The following is a 19,864-nucleotide window of genomic DNA, read 5'->3' as shown; positions in this document are numbered from 1 at the left end:
CACATGGATGCCCGCAACCATAGCAAGCTACATCATATACCAAGCCGGCGTAGCGTAGTAGGATGGTTGGTGTCTCTCATTGGTTTTGAAGGAGGATGAGTCGCGTTAATGTGGAGTTCAATTCTTATCTCAGGAGATTTGCGTCGAGCGCTTGAGTACTTGAGTAATAGACCAAGGATGCTGGCATATTAGTTCTGTGCCGCTCAAAGCCCCTGGAGTGCTGTTCAAAATTCCCATGGTTGACAGCATGCACAACCGAGCACAGGCAATCGATGAACATGCACAGGACTTATTTCCTTTCCCTCTCGCCATCACCTTGAACTTGGGAAACGATGTCTTCAGCTCGCTTTTTCGAGAGAGCGTCCCACATGCAATTCTACGGAGGCCAGTCATTTATGAACGCAAATAACATCATCAACAATAACAACTATTCAGCACGCACGGAACTCGAACCTGGATCGTCGAGTTCTCAGAGGGACGACGACGAATGGTTGACTTTGGTGCGTAGACGTACAGTCATGGATCATGATTCTCGTTGTGGCTTACATGAAGCACTAGCGTGGCAGTGGACAAAGGCTCAGACGGATAGACATGTGCGATGTACTCGTTCTGCGTGAGGTGTCCTCAGAGACGCATCGTGTGTCGGTCAAACTGAAGTCGACGAACCCATTCCGAAACAGAGTGAAAAGTATTGTGAAGATCCGGAAAAGGACACAAAGTGCGGAAATTGTTCCTGGGTTTGGAGATCGACGGTTTACGGTCGTTTCACTCGAGCCCGAGGATGATGGAGACGTCGAGAGGATACAGAGGGTAAGAGTCGGTGGTTGACAGGGATGCTGACATTGACGTATTGGGCCAGGTATTGGAGCCACTTTATGAAACTGCTCTTTCTCAACGGTGAGCTTTGATCTCTATCTTTGGCTACATTTCTTAGTTTATTCAAGTCGAGTTTGCCTTACACAACTGTTTGGAGTGGGTCGGTCAATGACACCAACATTGATATACCACGATGGTGTGTTTTGTTACTGTCTTTACATTGTAAATACTGATTTGCATTATCTAGAGGTCGTCGATGGATGGACTTTCATAGGCCAATACGAGAAGACACCGATTGTGGGGACCTACCTGCTCTACAGATTTGTGCGGATGTCCACCTCGATGATCGACTCTCTCAGCTCATCTCGTGTTTAGGTCAATTCATTTATCGACGTACTAGATGACGGAACGTTACAGAAATTGTCAACTCCGGTAAGCTCTCTGTAACGTCCGCTGAAGTCTAAAAACAACTTCATTCAGGTCTCGACCGAAACTGGGTGGACGTTCAATCTGAGGACTCGTTCATTCCAGTATGACATCATAAGCTCGGCACTCTCTGACGAAGACGAAGAGCTCTGCTTTGATCGACTGCTCCCACTTCCACGCAATTGCAATCCACTGCTCGATTCCAACGAGATCGTCCGCGCTCTTCCAGACTTTTTACAGCTGCTTTCGTCATGTGCAAGTAATACGTCACGGAACCCCCCCCATCATAACATCCTAACATTTGGCACTGTTGTTGATCACACAAACCCCGGAATCCTCGCATACTTTCCTTCCGTCCCATCTCCTGTGTGGTCCTGTGAAGCTCCTATTGGTACTCACAATGTCGTTGCCAAGTATTCGAAATCAGGTGATCTGACCTTTTTCCGAGTCATTTCCCCGTTCTAACCATTTTACAGTCCCTTCGCTAGTTGATCTCACTTTCGTGAAGAATGACAATAAATGGAATTTAAATGTTCAGTTCTCATTACGACTACCAGAGGATTATTGCCAGCGATTCCGGACTGCCTTCCTTGCGCAGTTGTTTACTCATCGTACAGGTGATCCCGAAGACTTGAGTATGAAATCAGCATAGCTATATACTCATCACTACTAAACACGCATTATATTTATAGTCTTCGTTAATGAAACTGCCTTTGAACTCCAGGGCACCTTCACATCTGATCTGTCAAGTTGCAATCCACCGAAATACCTACATGTCCCGTCTCTTTCCCCCGAATGGATCGACAACATGCCCTGCCTTCGCTGGCCACCAAATCCCCGAATCTTTTACTGGTCCTTTGACCGTCGTGGGAGGATGGTGATACCAGAAGAGGACTGGGAGAAGTATGGAATCCCAAACCTGGAAGTAGAGACATTTGTCGGGTCAATGTGGTATAATGACAAGTATCAGGCAGTTGCGGAGTATTTTCATCTTACCAAGTATGACCTTGGTGGTCAACAGTTTGCTGACGATCATGGGTATCCGATTCTAGTCAAAGGTAAGAGACTTGAATCCTTGATAATTAATCAAAATTACTCACAAGATTCATCCCCAGGTGACCCTCATGCTGCCGAGATCCAAACTCCGCGAAACACCATCACGTCCGGGAAATTGGAAAAGGCAATTAAAGGTCAGAAGTCATTCCAAGTGCATTCTTCTCCATGACCACTCAAATTCTTCTCTATCACCACAGAGTTCGGAAAGGGAAAACAATCGAAAGCTCCTGAACCGAATTCACACATTGAATTCCAAGCGGGTCGTATCGAACAAGCATCCATAATCGAAATTTCAGATTGATAGTACACCGGCGTACACAGATTAGGTGTCGAACCCGTACGTCGGGTCCTTCAGCATCCTACGCACGTGTATTGGAACTCGTAACTGTTTGATCTACATAACTCTCTACCCAGTGATGCAAATCATAATCCTGTTGAATGACGAATTGCTCGGACTCGGATACCTCAATTACATGTGAATGTGAATATGTCCCCACTCCGAAGTAGTATGTAGTTGAAACATGCTTTCATGCTGTAAATGCTCGGATTCCACGGTGATCCTCAGGCAAATCAAGGTAGATAATGGATTTGGTCTGGATAATAGGTACTAGAGGGGAGTCGTGTAAGACGACTCTATGCTCGTACGTTGTTGCTATGTTCCATGGGATGTCCAGGGTTCAAAGGTTCAGAATTACGATTATTTCTGGGAGGCCTACTCGGAGCAAAAGATGCGGTTGAGCGGTTGGTCCGGAATAAAGACACCAACGTTCTTGTACCGGTGGTTGGAAAACCATCCTGTGATACCGCAGAAGCCATGAAAGGTGAGGCATAAAATCTAGGCCCGATCGCCTGGGCCCTGGGGACATACACGATATGTACGACCACTTCTCGTTGAGATTTGCCTACTTTATTATGTTGGAACTGACGGATTGTGGGTCTATTGCGGACATCTAGACAGGAGATTGTTTGAAGTAGAAAAGGTTGACCATCCCCGACGAATACCCTGTACTCGTAGTATCGACATAACTTCCCATACAAAATCCCCGTGAACCTCCTCTTTGATTCAGCGTCATTTTTGCCATCCGGAGCCGGCGTTGGGTGTGGACCTATAACCAAAATGAGAAAGGTTCCGAGAAGGACATGAACAAGTTCATACATCGTAGGGGCCAGTTTCCTTCAGCGCGGTGAAAGCGGTAGTACTGAAGCATTCGCACCAAGGGCGTCGGTTCGGCCAGAGATTTCCACAGGTCTGTACGAGAGTCGACTGTTGTTTTGAGAATCCATTTGGAGAACAGCTTGATCAGTGATTGACGTGATTTTGACTTGAAAGTTTGCTCCAGGCTCCAGCCATTGATAGACATGCGCAGCGGTATGTCACAACTGTGATATTCTGATTTTGACGGAGAGCTGACCTAGAAAACCAATAGAAAACAGAGATGAGGACACGTCAAGGTGTCAAGAATGCCGAACGCTTGGCGTGTAATGTCTGGATCTCAGGAGTACTGAGTTCCACCATTTGAAGACAAACCGATTCTGAATCAACACCCTACGTGATAGCATTTTTGACTCGAAGACCTGGACAGTTGAGACGGGTGGGTTGTTCAAATAGAAAACGGGCGACGCACTGTTCTGAATACGGTAATGGGCAGTCGAATTCGACTCAAAGCAGGAAAAAAGGCCTTGAAAGAGTGTTTGTACAACGGTCCAAAGTGGTGTAATTGATTATTTTCTTCGTGTGTACACAAATAAAGAGAATCTGAGTCCTGGCGATCGATGGTTGATATAACGTACCATCCTGTTGCCCTCTGTACCTCATCCCTGCTACCTTGCATATTCCCAACCAATCTCAACGTCAACCTTCCCCAGCCTCTCCGCGCGTTCCATCGGTGCTTCGAAAGCGTTCGAAGGCGCGTTTATGAGAATCGGATTTTTCGGTTCCACTGAGGTCACCTACACAGAGCCACTTATTCCCCCCGTGTAAAGCATAATGAGCAACCGATGTGTATTGAAGAGAGAAGGTGAGTGTAGGACTCGGAGGTGAACTGAGCCGGTGAGAAACGTGCATGTGACCTATAAATCGGGCCGGGGCACACTTGGAAGAGTGATTCTTCCCTTTCCCCCACCTTCAGGCAGCAGTTCTCGACTCGGACACGGAGAGAGGATATCAGATGCTGGACGGGACTTGCCGGCAATGGCAACGGTAGCCGTGCTGATTCCAATAAAAAGTGTTTTACATCTACCGTTACCTCAGGGCTTTCGTCCACTCTCTTCGAGTTGGACAATGCTACAAATATCGTTGACAACGCTTACAGGACCGCAAGGAATCCATTAATTCCCGACGCCCCGGAATGATGCGGAATCGCGAATGATTGTCTGAGGTGAGTCTCAAGTTCGCTACCCTCAACGATGCTGATCAATCCATCTGCAAAGTCTCGTATTCGCGAGTATCTTCATAGATACATATTGGTTTTCATCCCCAGTATACCCGATATCGCCCGTTGTTATACAAAATGAGGCTCGTACGTTCTTATTTGCCTACGCCAGACCTTTTCTTTAACATGGCATACTTCCAGAGCGCTCGTGAGAGGGACTTACAAAGTCAGGACAATATCGACGTCGAATCGCCTCAAGCTCATCATCAGCTCATATCCAAACCATCACCCTCACCTCCGCAAACAAAAGCTCGCTTCGTACTGAAGACCCTTCTTCACGTCCTTGTGGCTTGTTTCTTTAGATTCAGCGCGATTGTTTTCGGAACCTTGGAATCCTGCGTTTTTGGAAGGCGTGTTTGGATGTCAAGAGTCAGGAGGGATCAGAGCATCTTGAGAGCCATTAGGGATGCTGGGATTGGGTGAGTTCGTCTTCCTCTACTCCCGCGGTTTTGGTCAGTTTTGATGGTAGTGTTAGGCTTCGTCGAATGAGATGGAGAGAAAGTGTGCGGTGTACGGTGTATCATCAATCCGATATGCAACGTTATTTTACACCAAAGGGAACTCAAAGGCGACAAGTCATAAACGTACGGTCTGTGGACCAGGTACGTTCGTCGAAACTGATTTCTCTTTACTTGATGACTGAATTGCTGGTGCGCCATCCAAACCTCTCCTTGTCGTTATCGTTTCTTCTAACCTCACCCGTGCTTTCAGGGAACACCTCCAACACCTCCGCTTCCCAAATTCACCATAACCTCTTGGCCATTCGACTTTGTCGCCTTATCTGTCGCGGTCGATGAGACACCTACGCAATCTGCCGCTGATTTCCAAGCGACGGTAACGAGGTTATGAAAGGTCCGATGTTTGTCATTTCGAGTACGCAGATAATTAGGCCGGAGAATGCGGGTCTGTGTGGGTGAGGTTGCCTCTTTGTTCGAAGGCGAGAAGTACTGACAGTTGTTATAGAATGGAGGGAACGCCGTTCAACCCGATAGTCAGTCCACGGGGTTCCCATCCTACGTATCGTGCTCATTATTAGGCATCTTAGAAGGACGGCGGTTTCGCAGCGATATGTGGACCTGACGGGAGGCAGCTAACTCCCCAAATCGAACCGGGAGAGGAGAGGATTTTGTACCCTGATATCGACCTCGCCGATCTGGGTGTCGATCCTGTGGGGCATTAGTACATCACCGCTCTTCCGTTCGTTTCCTTCGTTTCTTTCCATCTGACGAAAAAAACAGCTCCCGACCGGATTTACTAGCGCTTCATCTTCCCACCCCAGCTGCAAATCTGAATCCGTTGGTGAAAGAGGGTGAGAAGAAGAATGAAGAGTATGCGTTACCGGCGAAGATTCTACAGTTGGCGGAAGATTGAAGGTTCACCAGGAGATGTTCTCGGGCCTCGTTGCATTTTGACCTATTCACGATAATCACTTACTGACAATACAACAAAGCCATACCCATATCGAACACATGTACAGGGACTCGAACAATACGAGAATGAGCTGCAGTCGATATATGGATTTGGAAGTTTCACAGCCTACCGACGGAGACATGTGTCCGTTCCTTCAAATCCATTGCAATTGGCACTCGTCTGATATTGAGGAAAATGGTAAACGTGCATTTCAGGTTTGCATATGCTGTGGAAGCGTATCCGGAACTTCCAAATAAAACTTTCACATGGATGCCCGCAACCATAGCAAGCTACATCATATACCAAGCCAACGTAGCGTAGTAGGATGGTTGGTGTCTCTCATTGGTTTTGAAGGAGGATGAGTCGCGTTAATGTGGAGTTCAATTATTATCTCAGGGGATTTGCGAACGGTGGTACTTGAGTACTAGACCAAGACACAGGCATCGTTCTGTGCCGCTCAAAGCCCAAATTCCCATGGTTGACAGCATGCATGCACACCGAGCACAGGCAATCGATGAACATGCACAGGACTCGTTATTTCTTCATCCTTTCCCTCTCGCCATCACCTTGAACCTGGGAAACGATGTCTTCAGCTCGCTTTTTCGAGAGAGCGTCCCACATGCAATTCTACGGAGGCCAGTCATTTACGAACGCAAATAACATCATCAACAATAACAACTGTTCAGCACGCACGGAACTCGAACCTGGATCGTCGAGTTCTCAGAGGGACGACGACCAATGGTTGACTTTGGTGCGCAGACACACGGTCATGGTTCTCGTTGTGGCTTACATGTAGCACTAGCGTGGCGGACAAAGGCTCAGACGGATAGACATGTGCGATGTACTCGTTCTGCGTGAGGTGTCCTCGGAGACACTTTGTGTGTCAATGAAATTGAAGTCGACGAACCCATTCCGAAACAGAGTGAAAAGATTTGTGAAGATCCGGAAAAGGACACAAAGTGCGGAAATTGTTCCTGGGTTTGGAGATCGACGGTTTACGGTCGTTTCACTTGAGCCCGAGGATGATGGAGACGTCGAGAGGATACAGAGGGTAAGAATAATTGGTTCACGGAGACGCTGAGGTTGACATATTGGGCTAGGTATTGGAGCCACTTTATGAAACTGCTCTCTCTCAACGGTGAGCTTTGATCTCTATGTTTGGCTACATTTCTTATTTTATTCAAGTCGAGTTTGCCTTACACAGCTGTTTGGAGTGGGTCGGTCAATGACACCCACATTGATATACCACGATGGTGTGTTTTGTTACTGTCTTTACATTGTAAATACTGATTTGCATTATCTAGAGGTCGTCGATGGATGGACTTTCATAGACCAATACGAGAAGACAGTGATTGTAGCTAACTACCTGAACTACAGACTCGTGCGGATGTCCACCTCAAAAATTGTATATCTTTTGAAGCTCATCTCGTGTTTAGGTCAATTCAATTATCGACGTGGCAGATGACGCAACTTTACAGAAATTTTCAATTCTGGTAAGCTCTCTGTAACGTCCGCTGAAATCTAAAAACAACTTCATTCAGGTTGAAACTGGGTGGACGTTCAATCTGAGGACTCGTTCATTCCAGTATGACATCATAAGCTTGGCACTCTCCGACGAAGACGATTCTCAATTCTTCTTTGATCGACCGCCCCCACTTCCACGCAATTGCAATCCACTGCTCGATTCCAACGAGATTGTCCGCGCTGTTCCGGACTTCTTACAGCTGCTTTCGTCATTTGCAGATCAAACGTCATGGCACCCCTACCATCATAACATCCTAACATTTGGCACTGTTGTTGATCACACAAACCCCGGAATCCTCGCATACTTTCCTTCCGTCCCATCTCCTGTGTGGTCCTGTGAAGCTCCTATTGGTACTCACAATGTCGTTGCCAAGTATTCGAAATCAGGTGATCTGACCTTTTTCCGAGTCATTTCCCCGTTCTAACCATTTTACAGTCCCTTCGCTTGTTGATCTCACTTTCGTGAAGAATGACAATAAATGGAAATTCAATGTTCAGTTCTCATTACGACTACCAGAGGATTATTGCCAGCGATTCCGGACTGCCTTCCTTGCGCAGTCGTTTACTCATCGTACAGGTGATCCCGAAGACTTGAGTATGAAATCAGCATAGCTTTATAGTCTTCACTACTAACACGCATTATATTTCAGTGTTCATTGATGAGCTTGACTTTGCACTCAGCGGCACCTTCACATCTGATCTGTCAAGTTGCAATCCACCGAAATACCTACATGTCCCGCCTCTTTCCCCCGATTGGATCGACAACATGCCCTGCCTTTGCTGGCCACCAAACGCCCAATTGTTTTACTGGTCCTTTGACCGTCGTGGGAGGATGGAGATACCAGAAGAGGACTGGGAGAAGTATGGAATCCCAAACCTGAAAGTAGAGACATTTGTCGGGTCATATTGGACAGAGTCGGCGTATGAGGCAGTTGAGGAGTATCTTCATACCAAGTACAACCTTGGTGGTCAACAGTTTGCCAACGATCACGGGTACCCGATTCTAGTCAAAGGTAAGAGATTTGAATACTCGATATTGAAACTGCTCCTGACATTTACCCCCCCAGGTGATCCTCATGCTGCCGAAATCCAAACTCTGCAAAACACTATCACGTCTGGGAAAGAAAAGGAAATTAAAGGTCGAGAAGTCATTCTAAGTGCATTCTTCTCCATGACCACTCAAATTCTTCTCTACCACCACAGACTCATTCGGAATAGGCAAACAATCAAAAGCTCCTGATTTCCAAGCGGGTCGTATCGAACAAGCATCCATAGTCGAAATTTCAGATTGAGAGTACACCGGCGTACATAGATTAGGCACATTGAACTTGTATTACGTCGAGTCCTTCAGCTTCAGCATTCCTACGGGATCCTGAGAAGGATTAAAAACCAATAATAACAATAGGTGTATCGGAGCTCGTGATCGTTGAATGTACACGTCTCTCTCGCCACAACCCGGACTTGATATATGACAAGGGTGACTTGGAAGGATGGTAGTGGCAGCGCTGGAAGATGCGTGAATGTATCGAGTGCAGTGCCGATATGTTGGTCCATGTGAATGCGAACATGTCCACACTCCATGTACCTTACTTCAAAAACGTCCTTTTTTGCTGTAAATTTTCGGATTCCACCGTGATCGCCAGGCGAATCAAGGCAGATAATGGATTCGACCTGGATAGATCATAGTAGGCACTAGAGGAAGTCGACATTGGGCGAAGGAAGAAATGTATTGCGATGAATCATCACTGGGTGGACTGTAGATGTGTATCGCCATGTTCCATGGGACTTCCAGGGTTCAAACGTTCACGACTGCGATTCTGAGACCTGGTGGATACATTTCCTTGACCTTACCATGTACCGGTCTCCTTTCTTCGCGGTCAGAGATTGACATGGCACATCTGCGAAGATCTTTCAGAGTACGGAGGGTGGCATTTGATCGGATAGCTGAGAAAACATATCGGAGAAACAGCACAGGTTACACTGGATGCTCTAAGAAGAGCGAGGCGAACAACCAGATCCGCGCGGTCAACGACTTGGTGGTGTATGGTCGCGGGTTTGGGATCCGTGTATGTATGTCGATTTGGACCCTGGTATGCGATGATCATTTCCTAAGAAAATAACAAATTACAGCGTTTTCGTGATAGTCTTCAATCCACAGATACACCTTTCCCCCGAAGGTCGTTCTTAGCCTCAGAAATTTCCTGTAAGAAAGCATCTGGTTCAGTTCTCCCTGTGAAGATGTAAGGACACGTACACTCAAGAGTTCGTGATATGCTTCCGGGCAATCTCTGAAAGTAAATAACCCCCATCCTAACGACCACAGGGAATAAGAGCCAAATAATACTAATAGCCACCAAGGTATCTAAAAGTAGAGGTGTTCATCAGGAAAGCATCTCGGGCAATTATGCACGACACGTACGACTGGAAGAACTTCATCCACGGTGTTTCTTTCGATAAAGGGAACTTGAAGGGTTTGCAAGAAAACGAGAGTGTAAAGTGTTATAAATAATGCAGCGACTCCAGCAACACGATGAGCGCGAGCCATTCTGCAACCGTGGTGAACGTTCGTTGTTGATGTGCAAATTTACGTGACGCGTCGTCGGCGAACGGAGTCACCATGTCCCTGTTCAACCACATCTACCGTTTCTTTTCTAGTTCCTCATCATCGACATCACTTGCTGCAACTAAGGAAGTAGTGGAGGTAACAGTTTATCCCTTATTTCCCTCATTGCGCGTTGGCTGATGGTTCCTCAGACTATAATTCAAGACAACAGAGTCGCCGTGTTTTCCAAGAGCTGGTGCTCATTCTGCCATTCCACGAAGGATTTGTTCAATACCAACTTTCCTAATACTTCAATAAAGGTTGTCGAGTGCGTAGAGAGCTTGATATCTTTACGAGTGAATTAAAGAGCTGAAGTGGGTTGTAAACCAGATTAGACGAACACGAAGATGGATCAGCAATTCAAGCGTATTTGTTAGAGAAGACCGGTCAAAGAACAGTGCCCAACATTTTCGTTAGTGCGTGCGATTATTTTGTGTCCTCTTTCTGTGTCGCTTACATTTCTTGCTCGAGTAGACAGGCAACATGTCGGGGGTATATATGTTCATAAGATTGTTTTCGGAACGCTCACTGACGATTTGTTTAGGCAACGACGACGTTCATTCGATGTTCAGGAAGGGGCAACTTGCCAAACTAGTCAACTCGGAAGCATAGATTTTTCCGAGCCGTAGAACCCTTTGGAAGAAGACATAGAACCCAAGAACCTGCGGATACCTCAATGCGCATCATTATGATTAAGTGGTGATGTCTACGAATCTATCTGTCATCCAAATCTATTTGCTGTGGAGACAAATTAAACGTCAAGGTCTCCGGATATGTTGTAGGTTGAAATTCGCAATTGTTCAGTTTTCTTTGGATCTGCGCGTGTTTTTTTTAGAAATGAATGCCTACACCACACCAGTATGCGAGCTATATTCACGCTAAATAACTCGGAACTGCCCAAACCTTTTGGACACCTTTGAGATTCCGCATCATCACGCTCGGGGCTGCCCAAGTGCCACTTCCCGCCTTGTTGTGGTAACTTAATCTTAATCTTAATCTCTTTCGAGCGACAACCGGATCTTTTCATAGAGAATAACCGTGGTTTTCAAGCCCTCGGTTTCGTGCCATACTAGGACATCAACACCATGCATATGGCGCAAGCGAAGCGAGTACATATAGCTGCGGTATGCCCTTTCAAATTCTACCTACGAAGTCCGGGCACCGTTCAAGTGCGCCAACGCCTTTCCTGAAACCCAGGTCCATCTTCAAATAGCTGTTGAACATTGAAGGTTTGCAGGACTACCTCACTGATGAGATTATAATATGAATATGGCTCGTGTGGCGGGTGCGGGCATGGCTTCCATCGCGGGATCATCCGTGTAAGGCAAGTACTTGATGGCAATAATCCGTATCATTTTCTCCGGTTTGTTGACTTTATTTAAAACGAAACGAGCATTAACTTCTTCACCCTTTGAGTCTATTACCCCGCAACTCCAATTTGACCCCTCTAACGCTGATCCAGACACAAAATCTCAAAGGCTATGGTGCATTGGGTGCAACCAACCACCACCACGAATCGGGGTATGTGATGTGTTTAATAACTCTCGTTGCAAAAAACCATCTGCTGACAAGGATTTAGTGGTAAGCACCCTCCTGCTCGGAATAGGTCAGCTCTTGACTATTGCGCGTTTGGTGGTGAGGTACCGTTCGAGACGTATGTGGCTAGATGATGCATGTGAGCAAATTATTGGCTCTTAGCCGCAGTCGAGGACTGACCAGACTTGTAGGGGCGTTCGTCGCCTTAGTATGCGCTTTCATGCTTCTCATTGGAATGTGGATAAGAACCGACGTTCCGGGTGCGTGCCCATGTATCCGCGTCATCTCCGCATTGATTAACATTTCAAATATCTTGAAGGAACGGGGCCTTTGAATCAGCCCCGAGATGCTCGGGTAGTTGCTTATTGGTAGGTGAATTTGTCTATCACCAACTATCGAGCTCTTGATTTTAACTTCTCCCGCAGGATGGTGGCATTGAGTTTCACCAATACTCTTTGGTATGACAAAAATGCTTTCGAAGAATCAAGGGCCGTGGCTTAACAAGACTCTTAAAGGGCTTCACGCATGAGTATCATATTCGCCGTGATACGACTAATACCCCCGATGATGAGATTACGAAGGATATCCAACATTTCTGCTGTGCTTTTCATCCTCATGTGGATCGGTTTAATCATCCAGAAGTCCTACATCTGCGTCTCTGACAAGTCATGGTATCAACACGCTGTTCCCCAGTGTCGCCTGGGACATGGGGTGGCTATCAATGAACTTATCAGTGAGTACTAGTACCGGCTCTCGCCCAATCCGCATTCACACAGTCTGAACGGAATTCGCAGCCGATGCCATATCCGATCTCTTACTGGCAGCGATACCAATACGTCTGCTGCAAGGCGTTAGTCTACAAAGTGATCAAAGAAAGTCAGTCTTTCTTTGATATATTAATATTGTTGCACCTCTACCTGGATTGATCCTTCTCCTTCCAGAATGCTGTATGTCATATTCGGATCAAGTCTCCTCATCACCCTCGTCTCTATAGTCCACGCCGTATTCGTTCTTGGTCCCTCTGGACTCCTTGAAGCAGTGACAGCTCAGGCTCAGGTAAGTGTGGTAAATTCGCTACATACCAAGTTATTGTCGGCGCGGGTTTCCGACCGTTTATTTATTTATTTTCCGATTAGGCCGCCACTGCTCTCATAGTTGCCGATATTGGCGTCCTCGGCTCCCTTGCCTACCGTCGTGTTCGTCAAGGGTTCCGAGACTTCGACTCAAAACCATACACCTATGAGCTAAGCATTCACACCAATGCCTCGATCCATCTGCATCGGGTCCCTCGAGGGACCACCCATTCGACGCGGCTGCAATTCGCAGGGGACCCCGAGCTTTACAGCTGGAGCAATCAAGACGACCATGATACAATTACTGAACGTACACGGTTGCCGTCAGTTGGTCAGGTGAAGACGTTGGATTTGAAGGAAAGCAGTATAAGCTCTAAACCCGACTTGGACAATGTTACCGCGAAGAACCTCATGACCTGAACAAACCTCTTATAAAAAGATAGGACCACAGTATCTCCGACTATTTTGTTTTGTACGAATGTGTGTATTAATACCCATGTCCTTTTTACCGGGCGCAGTAGAATCGTCGAGCTAGGGTAAGTATACCGGTTACGCAAATATAATCTCCCAACACAACTCCAGCAATTAAGTATGTATTCAATACTGCCAGGCTTCTTCTTCCCCCCCCATCAATTATACGGTGGTATATAGCACGAAAAGCGCTTGTCGGCAGGGCCGTTCCACCCCACTGCATGATGCATCGTGAATTTATCAGGTTACAAGTTTGACAAGAAAGACTTACCGCACTGCCAGCAGTCCAATAGTCGGTCCGGGTCACTTGCGTAGAAGGTGAGGATTAGTATCGTTCATCAGGCGCAGCGCGCAACAAAGAAGAAATCGACTCACTACTTTTTCTTTATCTTCAACAACCTGGGATAGTTATCTCCCCAGAAGGCCACTAATGTGAATCACCAGCTATAGATCTGCAACGAGTGAAACGGTAAAGACCAAACTTACCCTCATGATTTGGTTCGTATGTATCGCCTTCGTTCTGTCCCGGAAAAACATTCATCAATTACACTTTTTTAAATAACCCCACAAGAAAAAAAACTCACAAAGTACGCGCCAGAGTTGGGCGTGATATTCCTTGCAAGCTGCGTCACCTCAGTAACTGTCCGATAGGTCCGTTCGATATCTCCAACAGTCGAGTTCCAGTTCCATTTGCGGTTGAATCCAATCTTGGAACAAAAAAGGAAACAGCTCATATAGATAACTCCCAGAGGATGCGAGCCGAAACATTACCTGCCAAAGCGAATTTCTCCATGCAGAAGTAACGCTCGTGGTGCCCTCGGTGTAGTTATACCGGAAAGGTGGACCGACAACGATATACGGGTTGATGCCGTACTTCGTGAGCATGGTATAAGTGACATTGTGAACCTGGTCTTTCCCGATATCGTTCGTGAACAACGCAGCAGGGATCAACCGGCTCCCGAGGATTGTGGGTTGACCAACAACCTATCTCGGTGTGGGCCTCCTCAGTTTTCGGAGGTAACAAAGAAGGGGTAATTACTTACCGCTTGAGCTGATAGAACATACTTTGTGAAGAACGCCTGCCATGACGGTAGTTCCTCGACAACGGACGTTCCATTATTGGCGAGTGCGAAGTCCGTAATGGGCTTCACCGACTTCTGGGCTTCTTCCAGAGTCAAAAGCGGGTTGACATTGATTATCGAGTTTCCCTGGGAGGAAAAAGAAAGTTCGTCAGATATGAACATGGTTGAGGTTGACACTTACAGTCATGTGTCCACCCCAGCCCTCTTCACCCCATTTGTATGTTTCGTTGATGATAAGACTCAGGAACTTGTGAGCATTTTCTGGGTTTAAAGGGACAGAAATCGATGCCCTGAAACAGTCGATTAGCCGGGAGCGTCGGACTAGAGGGGATAAGCACGAACACCCTAATGCTCATCGCCGGCTCCACGGACATTGTTGATTCAAGGACGACACCAAATGTACCACCTCCTCCACCACGCAATGCCCAGTACAGGTCTTGGTTCTGGAACTCATTGGCAGTTCGGTATTTGCCATCAGGAGTAACAACCTTGAATTCCAACTTGAGAAGACCCCAATTCAGTAAGTTGTAATCGACCAGGCAAAATCATGCAAAATCAACTCACAACACGGTCAACACCTAAGCCATAGACAGGAGAAAGAACGCTGTGGCCTCCACCCTAGGAGATAAACAATCATTACATGTCTTCAACCACAGAGCAGAACGCATGTTATTACCTGGCCCCAGCCGCCGGTGGCAGAAATAGTCTGAGCGTATCCTCCAATGAACGTGAACTTGTTCTCGTCCGCGAACTTGTAGATCTCCTCAAAGTTAGCACCAGCCTGTTTTTGGTGCCTCAGTAGACGTCATAACGTGGAGTTGATCGAAAAACACACCCCAAGTGTTACAGCTGCATGGGTCTTATTGCCGCCTTCGGGAGTGAATGTTTTCGAGTACGACATCTAGTTATTTGTCGTAAGCACAAGTTTATTCATGTTCAATGATTGGGTGCGTACGGATTTCAAATTTGCAGTCTTGAAGGAGATCAATGCGTGAGACGGGGAAGGTATAGACATGACATTTCAGAACTGACCCAGAGAGAGAGGGATCCTGGCAAACTGGAACGACCTTTATAATCATGACCAGAAGCTTTTATAGACAAGTACGTTCCAGTCTTTTTTGCGAAATCGAAGGCTTTCTGTACGTCTTCCGGACCAGTTACCTCAATCTGTAAGGATTGGCTCAGTATCATCATCAATAGTAATAGATGGATACGCACAAAGTACGGTGATACGCTTCCTTGTTTACAGTCCTTTCCCACCCATGCAGCTGAGTTGTCGGGGTTGAGCGAATCAAGTAAACACGTCTCCAAAGTTCTCTGACATGTTTCCGATTGTGGCTAAAACGATCCATCCAACGAGTCAGTTACATCTAGAGAATCCTCGGGAAGCCCCGCTCACAAACATCCAAGCGTTCGCTCTGGGAAAACGAAAATCAGGGTTCGTGTAACCTTGCTGAACCTCTCTGCACGCTGACTCGTTACGTCGAACCTGCTGCCCATTCACGACGGAGAAACAGGGTGCGGATATTGGCGTAGCAGGGTGTAACCGGCCTTGGAGCGATTCTCCGAGATGCTTCCATTGCTCCTGGGTAGCAACCCCGTAGACGGTTTGGAAAGAGGACCCAAGTGCCGCAGAAAACCCTAGCAATGTAGGAACGGTCTTCATGAGGAAGGCTTGGTAATGGGTTGAGAAGTCCCAGGAAGTTAAATTCATTTGGCGGCAGTCTCCAAATTTATAGTGTTCCTGACAGTGGCACACTGCAGGCACACTCCGGTTGTCCCAATGTCCGAACCGCCAAATGCCAATGGTTCAAATGGGTTTTCAAAATCTCGCGCTAACTGTCGATAACAAGTTGTCGACAGTCGACACCACGTACGATGCTGGCAAGCCGCTGTTCCCGTAAGAGTTCGTAATAAGAGTGTGAGAGCTAATTGTAAAATTGTAAAAGTGCAGCCACGAACCTGAAAGGTCATGGTGGAATCAGGTGGAGTGGAGTTTATATGAGGGAAAAAGAAAAACCGGGCTACCAACGTTACATAAGATAACTCGGTACACCTGGCTCATGAACAGTGCATCTTTTCAATTCACTCTATCGAACTCGTTGAACGGTGTAATGTAAACGACGGTCAAGGGCTCGACACTGCCTGCTCATTAAACCAAAGGCGACTCGCCACACTCTACCAGTAAGTGATGTCCTGTCTACCAGATGTAAATAATTTGTTATAGGACCTACCGAGTCGAAGGAACCGCGAACTCGACCACACTCTCAATCGAAACCTACTATTCTAAATCTCCAGCACTTCCTCTCGCCTTAAGATGCAATCCTTATTCAACACGATACGCTGTCGCTACTCTTGTATTGTCATGTCTCTGTCCGCAGCTGAATCAACCCTCTGGCAGAAACTTTTAGGTCCGTATATTAGCAGTTCATGATGTCTTACTTTCCTGACCTTACAATGCAGGGCTCAAGGATTTCAATGAGTTCACAGTTATTAATGCTGGGACTCAAATTGTTGAACGATCACTACGGCCCGGGTTAATTGAAGCCTTGAAAGGGCTTGGCCAACAACTGCGGGATCAGCAGCGGTACAGCACCACTTTCAATGGCATGAAGATGAAATACAGCCCTTCATATATCATACGCCGCGAAGAAGGAGGCTTCTAATACTACATCCACCGGCGGAGAATCAATTTAAGTCGAGCACGATCATATGTGTTTTTTGTTTTAGTTCCCAGTCTTATGTCTGAAGCATAGTGGACATACGACCTTCATACACCAAACGTTTCCAGTGCCCTGAAGAATCTGTCCGATAACTCAAGAAGGTCAAATCTTCTGCCAAGGCCAAGATGGGAAACTAGCCCTTCGTCGTGAAGTCGCAGTCCATGATCATTCCGCAAGGGCTACTCGGGAATATGTAGCATGGAAGAACAAGCGTTCATTCAATGCTACATTGTCATTGCTACTGTTCATGCGCATTCCATTCCTATGAGTAAGCCTTCTGCTGAATTCCATTTTGTCCGCGCTTTGATATGTACTTCATAACAGTTCTGATGTTTGCTGAAACAAAAACAATGGTTCTGGTGCGGCCCGCTACGAAACGTGGTACGGAAGAGTTTTGGAATGCCCATTCGACAAGTATACATATGACAGCAAGCCGTCTGTATTGATCCCACCTTCCCTCACTGTCGGTTGCGAAGATTATACCAAACGATTTCGAAGGTTTGGAACCATCTACCTTCGCGTTGAGCATATTCTGACCGCTCTCATATGTTGACTGGATATCGTTGACTTGCCTTCGGGAAAGCCAACGTGACCGGTGCCAATACGAAGGTACGTTTCTCTCTTCTTCATCGTCGAGTACAACACTACGAGAATTAATGGACCTGATTCTCGGTTCCACGACTTTGAAACCATCGCCGCTTAGGCTTGACACAACCTCTGTGGAGAGACAGCATAAGGGAGCTTGCAAAGACCGCAGCCCAGTCGAACGGCACGAGTAACTTTGCTAACGATTCTAATTGTTGGAATAAACGAACGTACAGTAGTGGAGTAACAGTCATTATGTAAAACATCGTAGCATATTACCTGACACGAGCGTCAAGACTTCTCCAGTCTTGACCCTCGTGTTCTAGGTGTGTTGGTATCACTCCAAATACTATCCAGTCTTGACCCTCGTGTTCTAGGCTCAATAGGTTATGGGCCCCGCAGCTTAAAACTACACTTCACACTCGCACTCGAATTTTTACCGCGCGTCGTCTCGACATTCTCCTACAGCTAGTACTCATTTTGTCACTCTTCGACATCTTGACATTTCTATTCAAATACCCTACACACATGTCTGAAGTTAAAACCACACCTACGGTTATTCTCACCGCAATAAATTTCCAAAAATGGTTACCCGCAACAGAAGACCTTCTGAAATTCCACGGTCTTTTTGGCTACGTTACAGGGGAAAAGAGGAAGCCACGCCCTCGTGATCCTGACAACCCAACTGCAGACGAAGAGGATAGGATAGATAGATATGACACCGGATTAAACAAGGCATCTGCTCTCATTTCTATGGCAGTCGACGAGTCTCAAAAACCCCATATTGCGGACCATCGTAACGACCCGAAGAAAATGATGGAGGCCCTAAAAGACGTCCACATGCAACAGAAGGCTGGAAACCGCTTTAATGCCCTCAACGATCTCCTCTCCATTCAAAAGGATGATGACGAGACGCTCTCCACACTAATTGGCCGTGTCAGCGCCGCCATCCGCCTCCTCCGCGACCTCACGCCTAATACTATCAAAACCGAATCATTGCTTGGCACGATGCCGTACACTCTCCAAAATCTCTACAACGATCTCGAATCTATGGCCCTTGTCCGTTCCCTCCCACCCGAATATGACACTCTCACCCGCCAACTCCTGATTAACGACCGTCTTTCTGTTGAAGAAATCAGAACAGCTTTTCATGCCGAAGAATCCCAAAACCGAGCAAGAGAATCTGCCGCTACCGCTATGGGAGTTAAGCCGAGACCACAGAAAGAATGTACCTGGTGCACTCGTCTGGGTCACAACGAAAAGGACTGTCGTCGGAAGAATGAAGATAGGAAGCGGACACAAGAGTACGTCAAATCGGTATTGTCTGGTCAGTTCAGGCAACAGAAGAAGCCAAGCTCATCTGACAAGACTACCGGAAATACGGCTCAGGCCGAGACTGCCACTAAAGCGAGTACCAACTCTCTCTCTCCATCACTTCACCACTGGAACCCTGATACAGGAGCAACTTCACACATGACCCCACACCGTCATTGGTTCTCAAGCTACACCCGTCATATTGTACCGATTCGACTAGCAGACGATCGGGTTATCTACTCCGAAGGAAAAGGGGTAGTCATATTTAGACCGAAAGGGAGCGACAAGAATATTCATTTTCATGACGTACTTCATGTACCGCAGCTACACAACAATTTACTTTCTCCATTTCATCTTACACGCCACAAGGGCTACTCTATTCGGATTGACGGAACCAACATGTACTTCTACCATGGCCGTGAACTACAATTTACGGCCACTGTCCTTTCCAATAATGCGGGACGTCTCAATGGTATCACCTTATCGCATCCCGAGTATGCTGCTACTACATCTACATCAACATGTCCCCTAGATACCACTCTTGTTCATCGTCGATCAGCACATGTCAATCATCGAGCCTGTGATCATATGATTCGTGAAGGAATAGTTGAAGGATTAATGAAATTCTCCATTGCACCTGTTGATCCCATTTGCGTACCATGCCTCCATGGTAAACAGCATCGCCACAACATTCCACGTATTGCAACGCCCCGCACCCGCCGAATCATTGCATACATCCACACCGACTTGAAGGGACCTCTACACACACAAAGCCTGGAAGGTTACCGTTATTGGATTCTCTTCATTGACGACG

At 46.7% G+C, this 19,864-nt stretch overlaps 8 protein-coding genes across 8 annotated transcripts; 6 read left to right on the top strand and 2 right to left on the bottom strand.

Moving 5' to 3' along the window:
- Positions 1-368: 368 nt before the first annotated feature.
- Positions 369-2,599, top strand: E1B28_010490 (uncharacterized protein; the record flags this gene model as incomplete). Its single annotated transcript, XM_043155458.1, has 11 exons — positions 369-500; positions 559-810; positions 860-897; positions 945-1,012; positions 1,064-1,140; positions 1,192-1,248; positions 1,297-1,669; positions 1,719-1,877; positions 1,935-2,300; positions 2,358-2,432; positions 2,496-2,599. The coding sequence occupies 11 exons, from the start codon at positions 369-371 to the stop codon at positions 2,597-2,599; spliced, it is 1,701 nt and encodes a 566-aa protein (XP_043007926.1).
- Positions 2,600-4,808: 2,209 nt separating this feature from the next.
- Positions 4,809-5,579, top strand: E1B28_010489 (uncharacterized protein; the record flags this gene model as incomplete). The annotated part of the gene is made up of 4 exons (XM_043155457.1): positions 4,809-4,817; positions 4,872-5,149; positions 5,206-5,380; positions 5,442-5,579. 4 exons carry the CDS (start codon positions 4,809-4,811, stop codon positions 5,577-5,579), a joined length of 600 nt encoding a protein of 199 aa, XP_043007925.1.
- Positions 5,580-6,759: 1,180 nt separating this feature from the next.
- E1B28_010488 (uncharacterized protein) lies at positions 6,760-8,956 on the top strand (the record flags this gene model as incomplete). Its single annotated transcript, XM_043155456.1, has 11 exons — positions 6,760-6,891; positions 6,943-7,191; positions 7,241-7,278; positions 7,326-7,393; positions 7,445-7,521; positions 7,577-7,633; positions 7,682-8,051; positions 8,101-8,259; positions 8,315-8,677; positions 8,732-8,803; positions 8,868-8,956. 11 exons carry the CDS (start codon positions 6,760-6,762, stop codon positions 8,954-8,956), a joined length of 1,674 nt encoding a protein of 557 aa, XP_043007924.1.
- A 749-nt stretch (positions 8,957-9,705) lies between these two features.
- E1B28_010487 (uncharacterized protein) lies at positions 9,706-10,242 on the bottom strand. The gene is made up of 3 exons (XM_043155455.1): positions 10,084-10,242; positions 9,919-10,026; positions 9,706-9,865 (listed from the first exon to the last, which is right to left on the bottom strand). Exons 1-3 carry the CDS (start codon positions 10,207-10,209, stop codon positions 9,812-9,814), a joined length of 288 nt encoding a protein of 95 aa, XP_043007923.1. The 5' UTR covers positions 10,210-10,242; the 3' UTR covers positions 9,706-9,811.
- Positions 10,243-10,281: 39 nt separating this feature from the next.
- E1B28_010486 (uncharacterized protein) lies at positions 10,282-10,878 on the top strand (the record flags this gene model as incomplete). Its single annotated transcript, XM_043155454.1, has 5 exons — positions 10,282-10,365; positions 10,419-10,534; positions 10,597-10,682; positions 10,741-10,758; positions 10,811-10,878. 5 exons carry the CDS (start codon positions 10,282-10,284, stop codon positions 10,876-10,878), a joined length of 372 nt encoding a protein of 123 aa, XP_043007922.1.
- Positions 10,879-11,747: 869 nt separating this feature from the next.
- E1B28_010485 (uncharacterized protein) lies at positions 11,748-13,295 on the top strand (the record flags this gene model as incomplete). The annotated part of the gene is made up of 9 exons (XM_043155453.1): positions 11,748-11,787; positions 11,846-11,941; positions 11,994-12,062; positions 12,122-12,170; positions 12,228-12,260; positions 12,318-12,535; positions 12,597-12,678; positions 12,744-12,858; positions 12,939-13,295. The coding sequence occupies 9 exons, from the start codon at positions 11,748-11,750 to the stop codon at positions 13,293-13,295; spliced, it is 1,059 nt and encodes a 352-aa protein (XP_043007921.1).
- Positions 13,296-13,337: 42 nt separating this feature from the next.
- Positions 13,338-16,460, bottom strand: E1B28_010484 (uncharacterized protein). The gene is made up of 17 exons (XM_043155452.1): positions 16,391-16,460; positions 15,828-16,320; positions 15,647-15,766; positions 15,461-15,595; positions 15,384-15,401; positions 15,264-15,329; positions 15,105-15,209; positions 14,993-15,046; positions 14,771-14,928; positions 14,610-14,718; positions 14,390-14,554; positions 14,118-14,330; positions 13,931-14,053; positions 13,833-13,866; positions 13,722-13,773; positions 13,618-13,652; positions 13,338-13,563 (listed from the first exon to the last, which is right to left on the bottom strand). The coding sequence occupies exons 2-17, from the start codon at positions 16,140-16,142 to the stop codon at positions 13,505-13,507; spliced, it is 1,761 nt and encodes a 586-aa protein (XP_043007920.1). The 5' UTR covers positions 16,143-16,320; positions 16,391-16,460; the 3' UTR covers positions 13,338-13,504.
- Positions 16,461-16,489: 29 nt separating this feature from the next.
- On the top strand, positions 16,490-17,622 carry E1B28_010483 (uncharacterized protein). Its single transcript, XM_043155451.1, has 3 exons — positions 16,490-16,839; positions 16,892-17,419; positions 17,476-17,622. Exons 1-2 carry the CDS (start codon positions 16,746-16,748, stop codon positions 17,092-17,094), a joined length of 297 nt encoding a protein of 98 aa, XP_043007919.1. The 5' UTR covers positions 16,490-16,745; the 3' UTR covers positions 17,095-17,419; positions 17,476-17,622.
- The last annotated feature ends 2,242 nt before the right edge of the window (positions 17,623-19,864 follow it).

This window comes from Marasmius oreades, chromosome 6 (genome assembly GCF_018924745.1).
Source record: "Marasmius oreades isolate 03SP1 chromosome 6, whole genome shotgun sequence".
Lineage (NCBI taxonomy): Eukaryota > Fungi > Basidiomycota > Agaricomycetes > Agaricales > Marasmiaceae > Marasmius > Marasmius oreades.
Note: the sequence above shows the minus strand (reverse complement) of the source record. Positions and strands in the feature narration are given on the sequence as shown.

Bases quoted from the DNA above. Each gene is read 5' to 3' on its own strand.
- E1B28_010487 (XM_043155455.1), bottom strand. From the start codon at position 10,209: ATGGCTCGCGCTCATCGTGTTGCTGGAGTCGCTGCATTATTTATAACA. The intron at 10,027-10,083 runs GTACGTGTCGTG...CTCTACTTTTAG, and splicing joins TGGATGAAGTTCTTCCAGTC to ATACCTTGGTGGCTATTAGT. The intron at 9,866-9,918 runs GTACGTGTCCTT...GCTTTCTTACAG, and splicing joins CATATCACGAACTCTTGAGT to GAAATTTCTGAGGCTAAGAA.
- E1B28_010484 (XM_043155452.1), bottom strand. From the start codon at position 16,142: ATGAATTTAACTTCCTGGGACTTCTCAACCCATTACCAAGCCTTCCTC. The intron at 14,054-14,117 runs GTAATGTTTCGG...TTTTGTTCCAAG, and splicing joins GGAGAAATTCGCTTTGGCAG to ATTGGATTCAACCGCAAATG. The intron at 13,867-13,930 runs GTGAGTTTTTTT...TTTCCGGGACAG, and splicing joins CCAACTCTGGCGCGTACTTT to AACGAAGGCGATACATACGA.
- E1B28_010483 (XM_043155451.1), top strand. From the start codon at position 16,746: ATGCAATCCTTATTCAACACGATACGCTGTCGCTACTCTTGTATTGTC. The intron at 16,840-16,891 runs GTCCGTATATTA...CTTACAATGCAG, and splicing joins CCTCTGGCAGAAACTTTTAG to GGCTCAAGGATTTCAATGAG.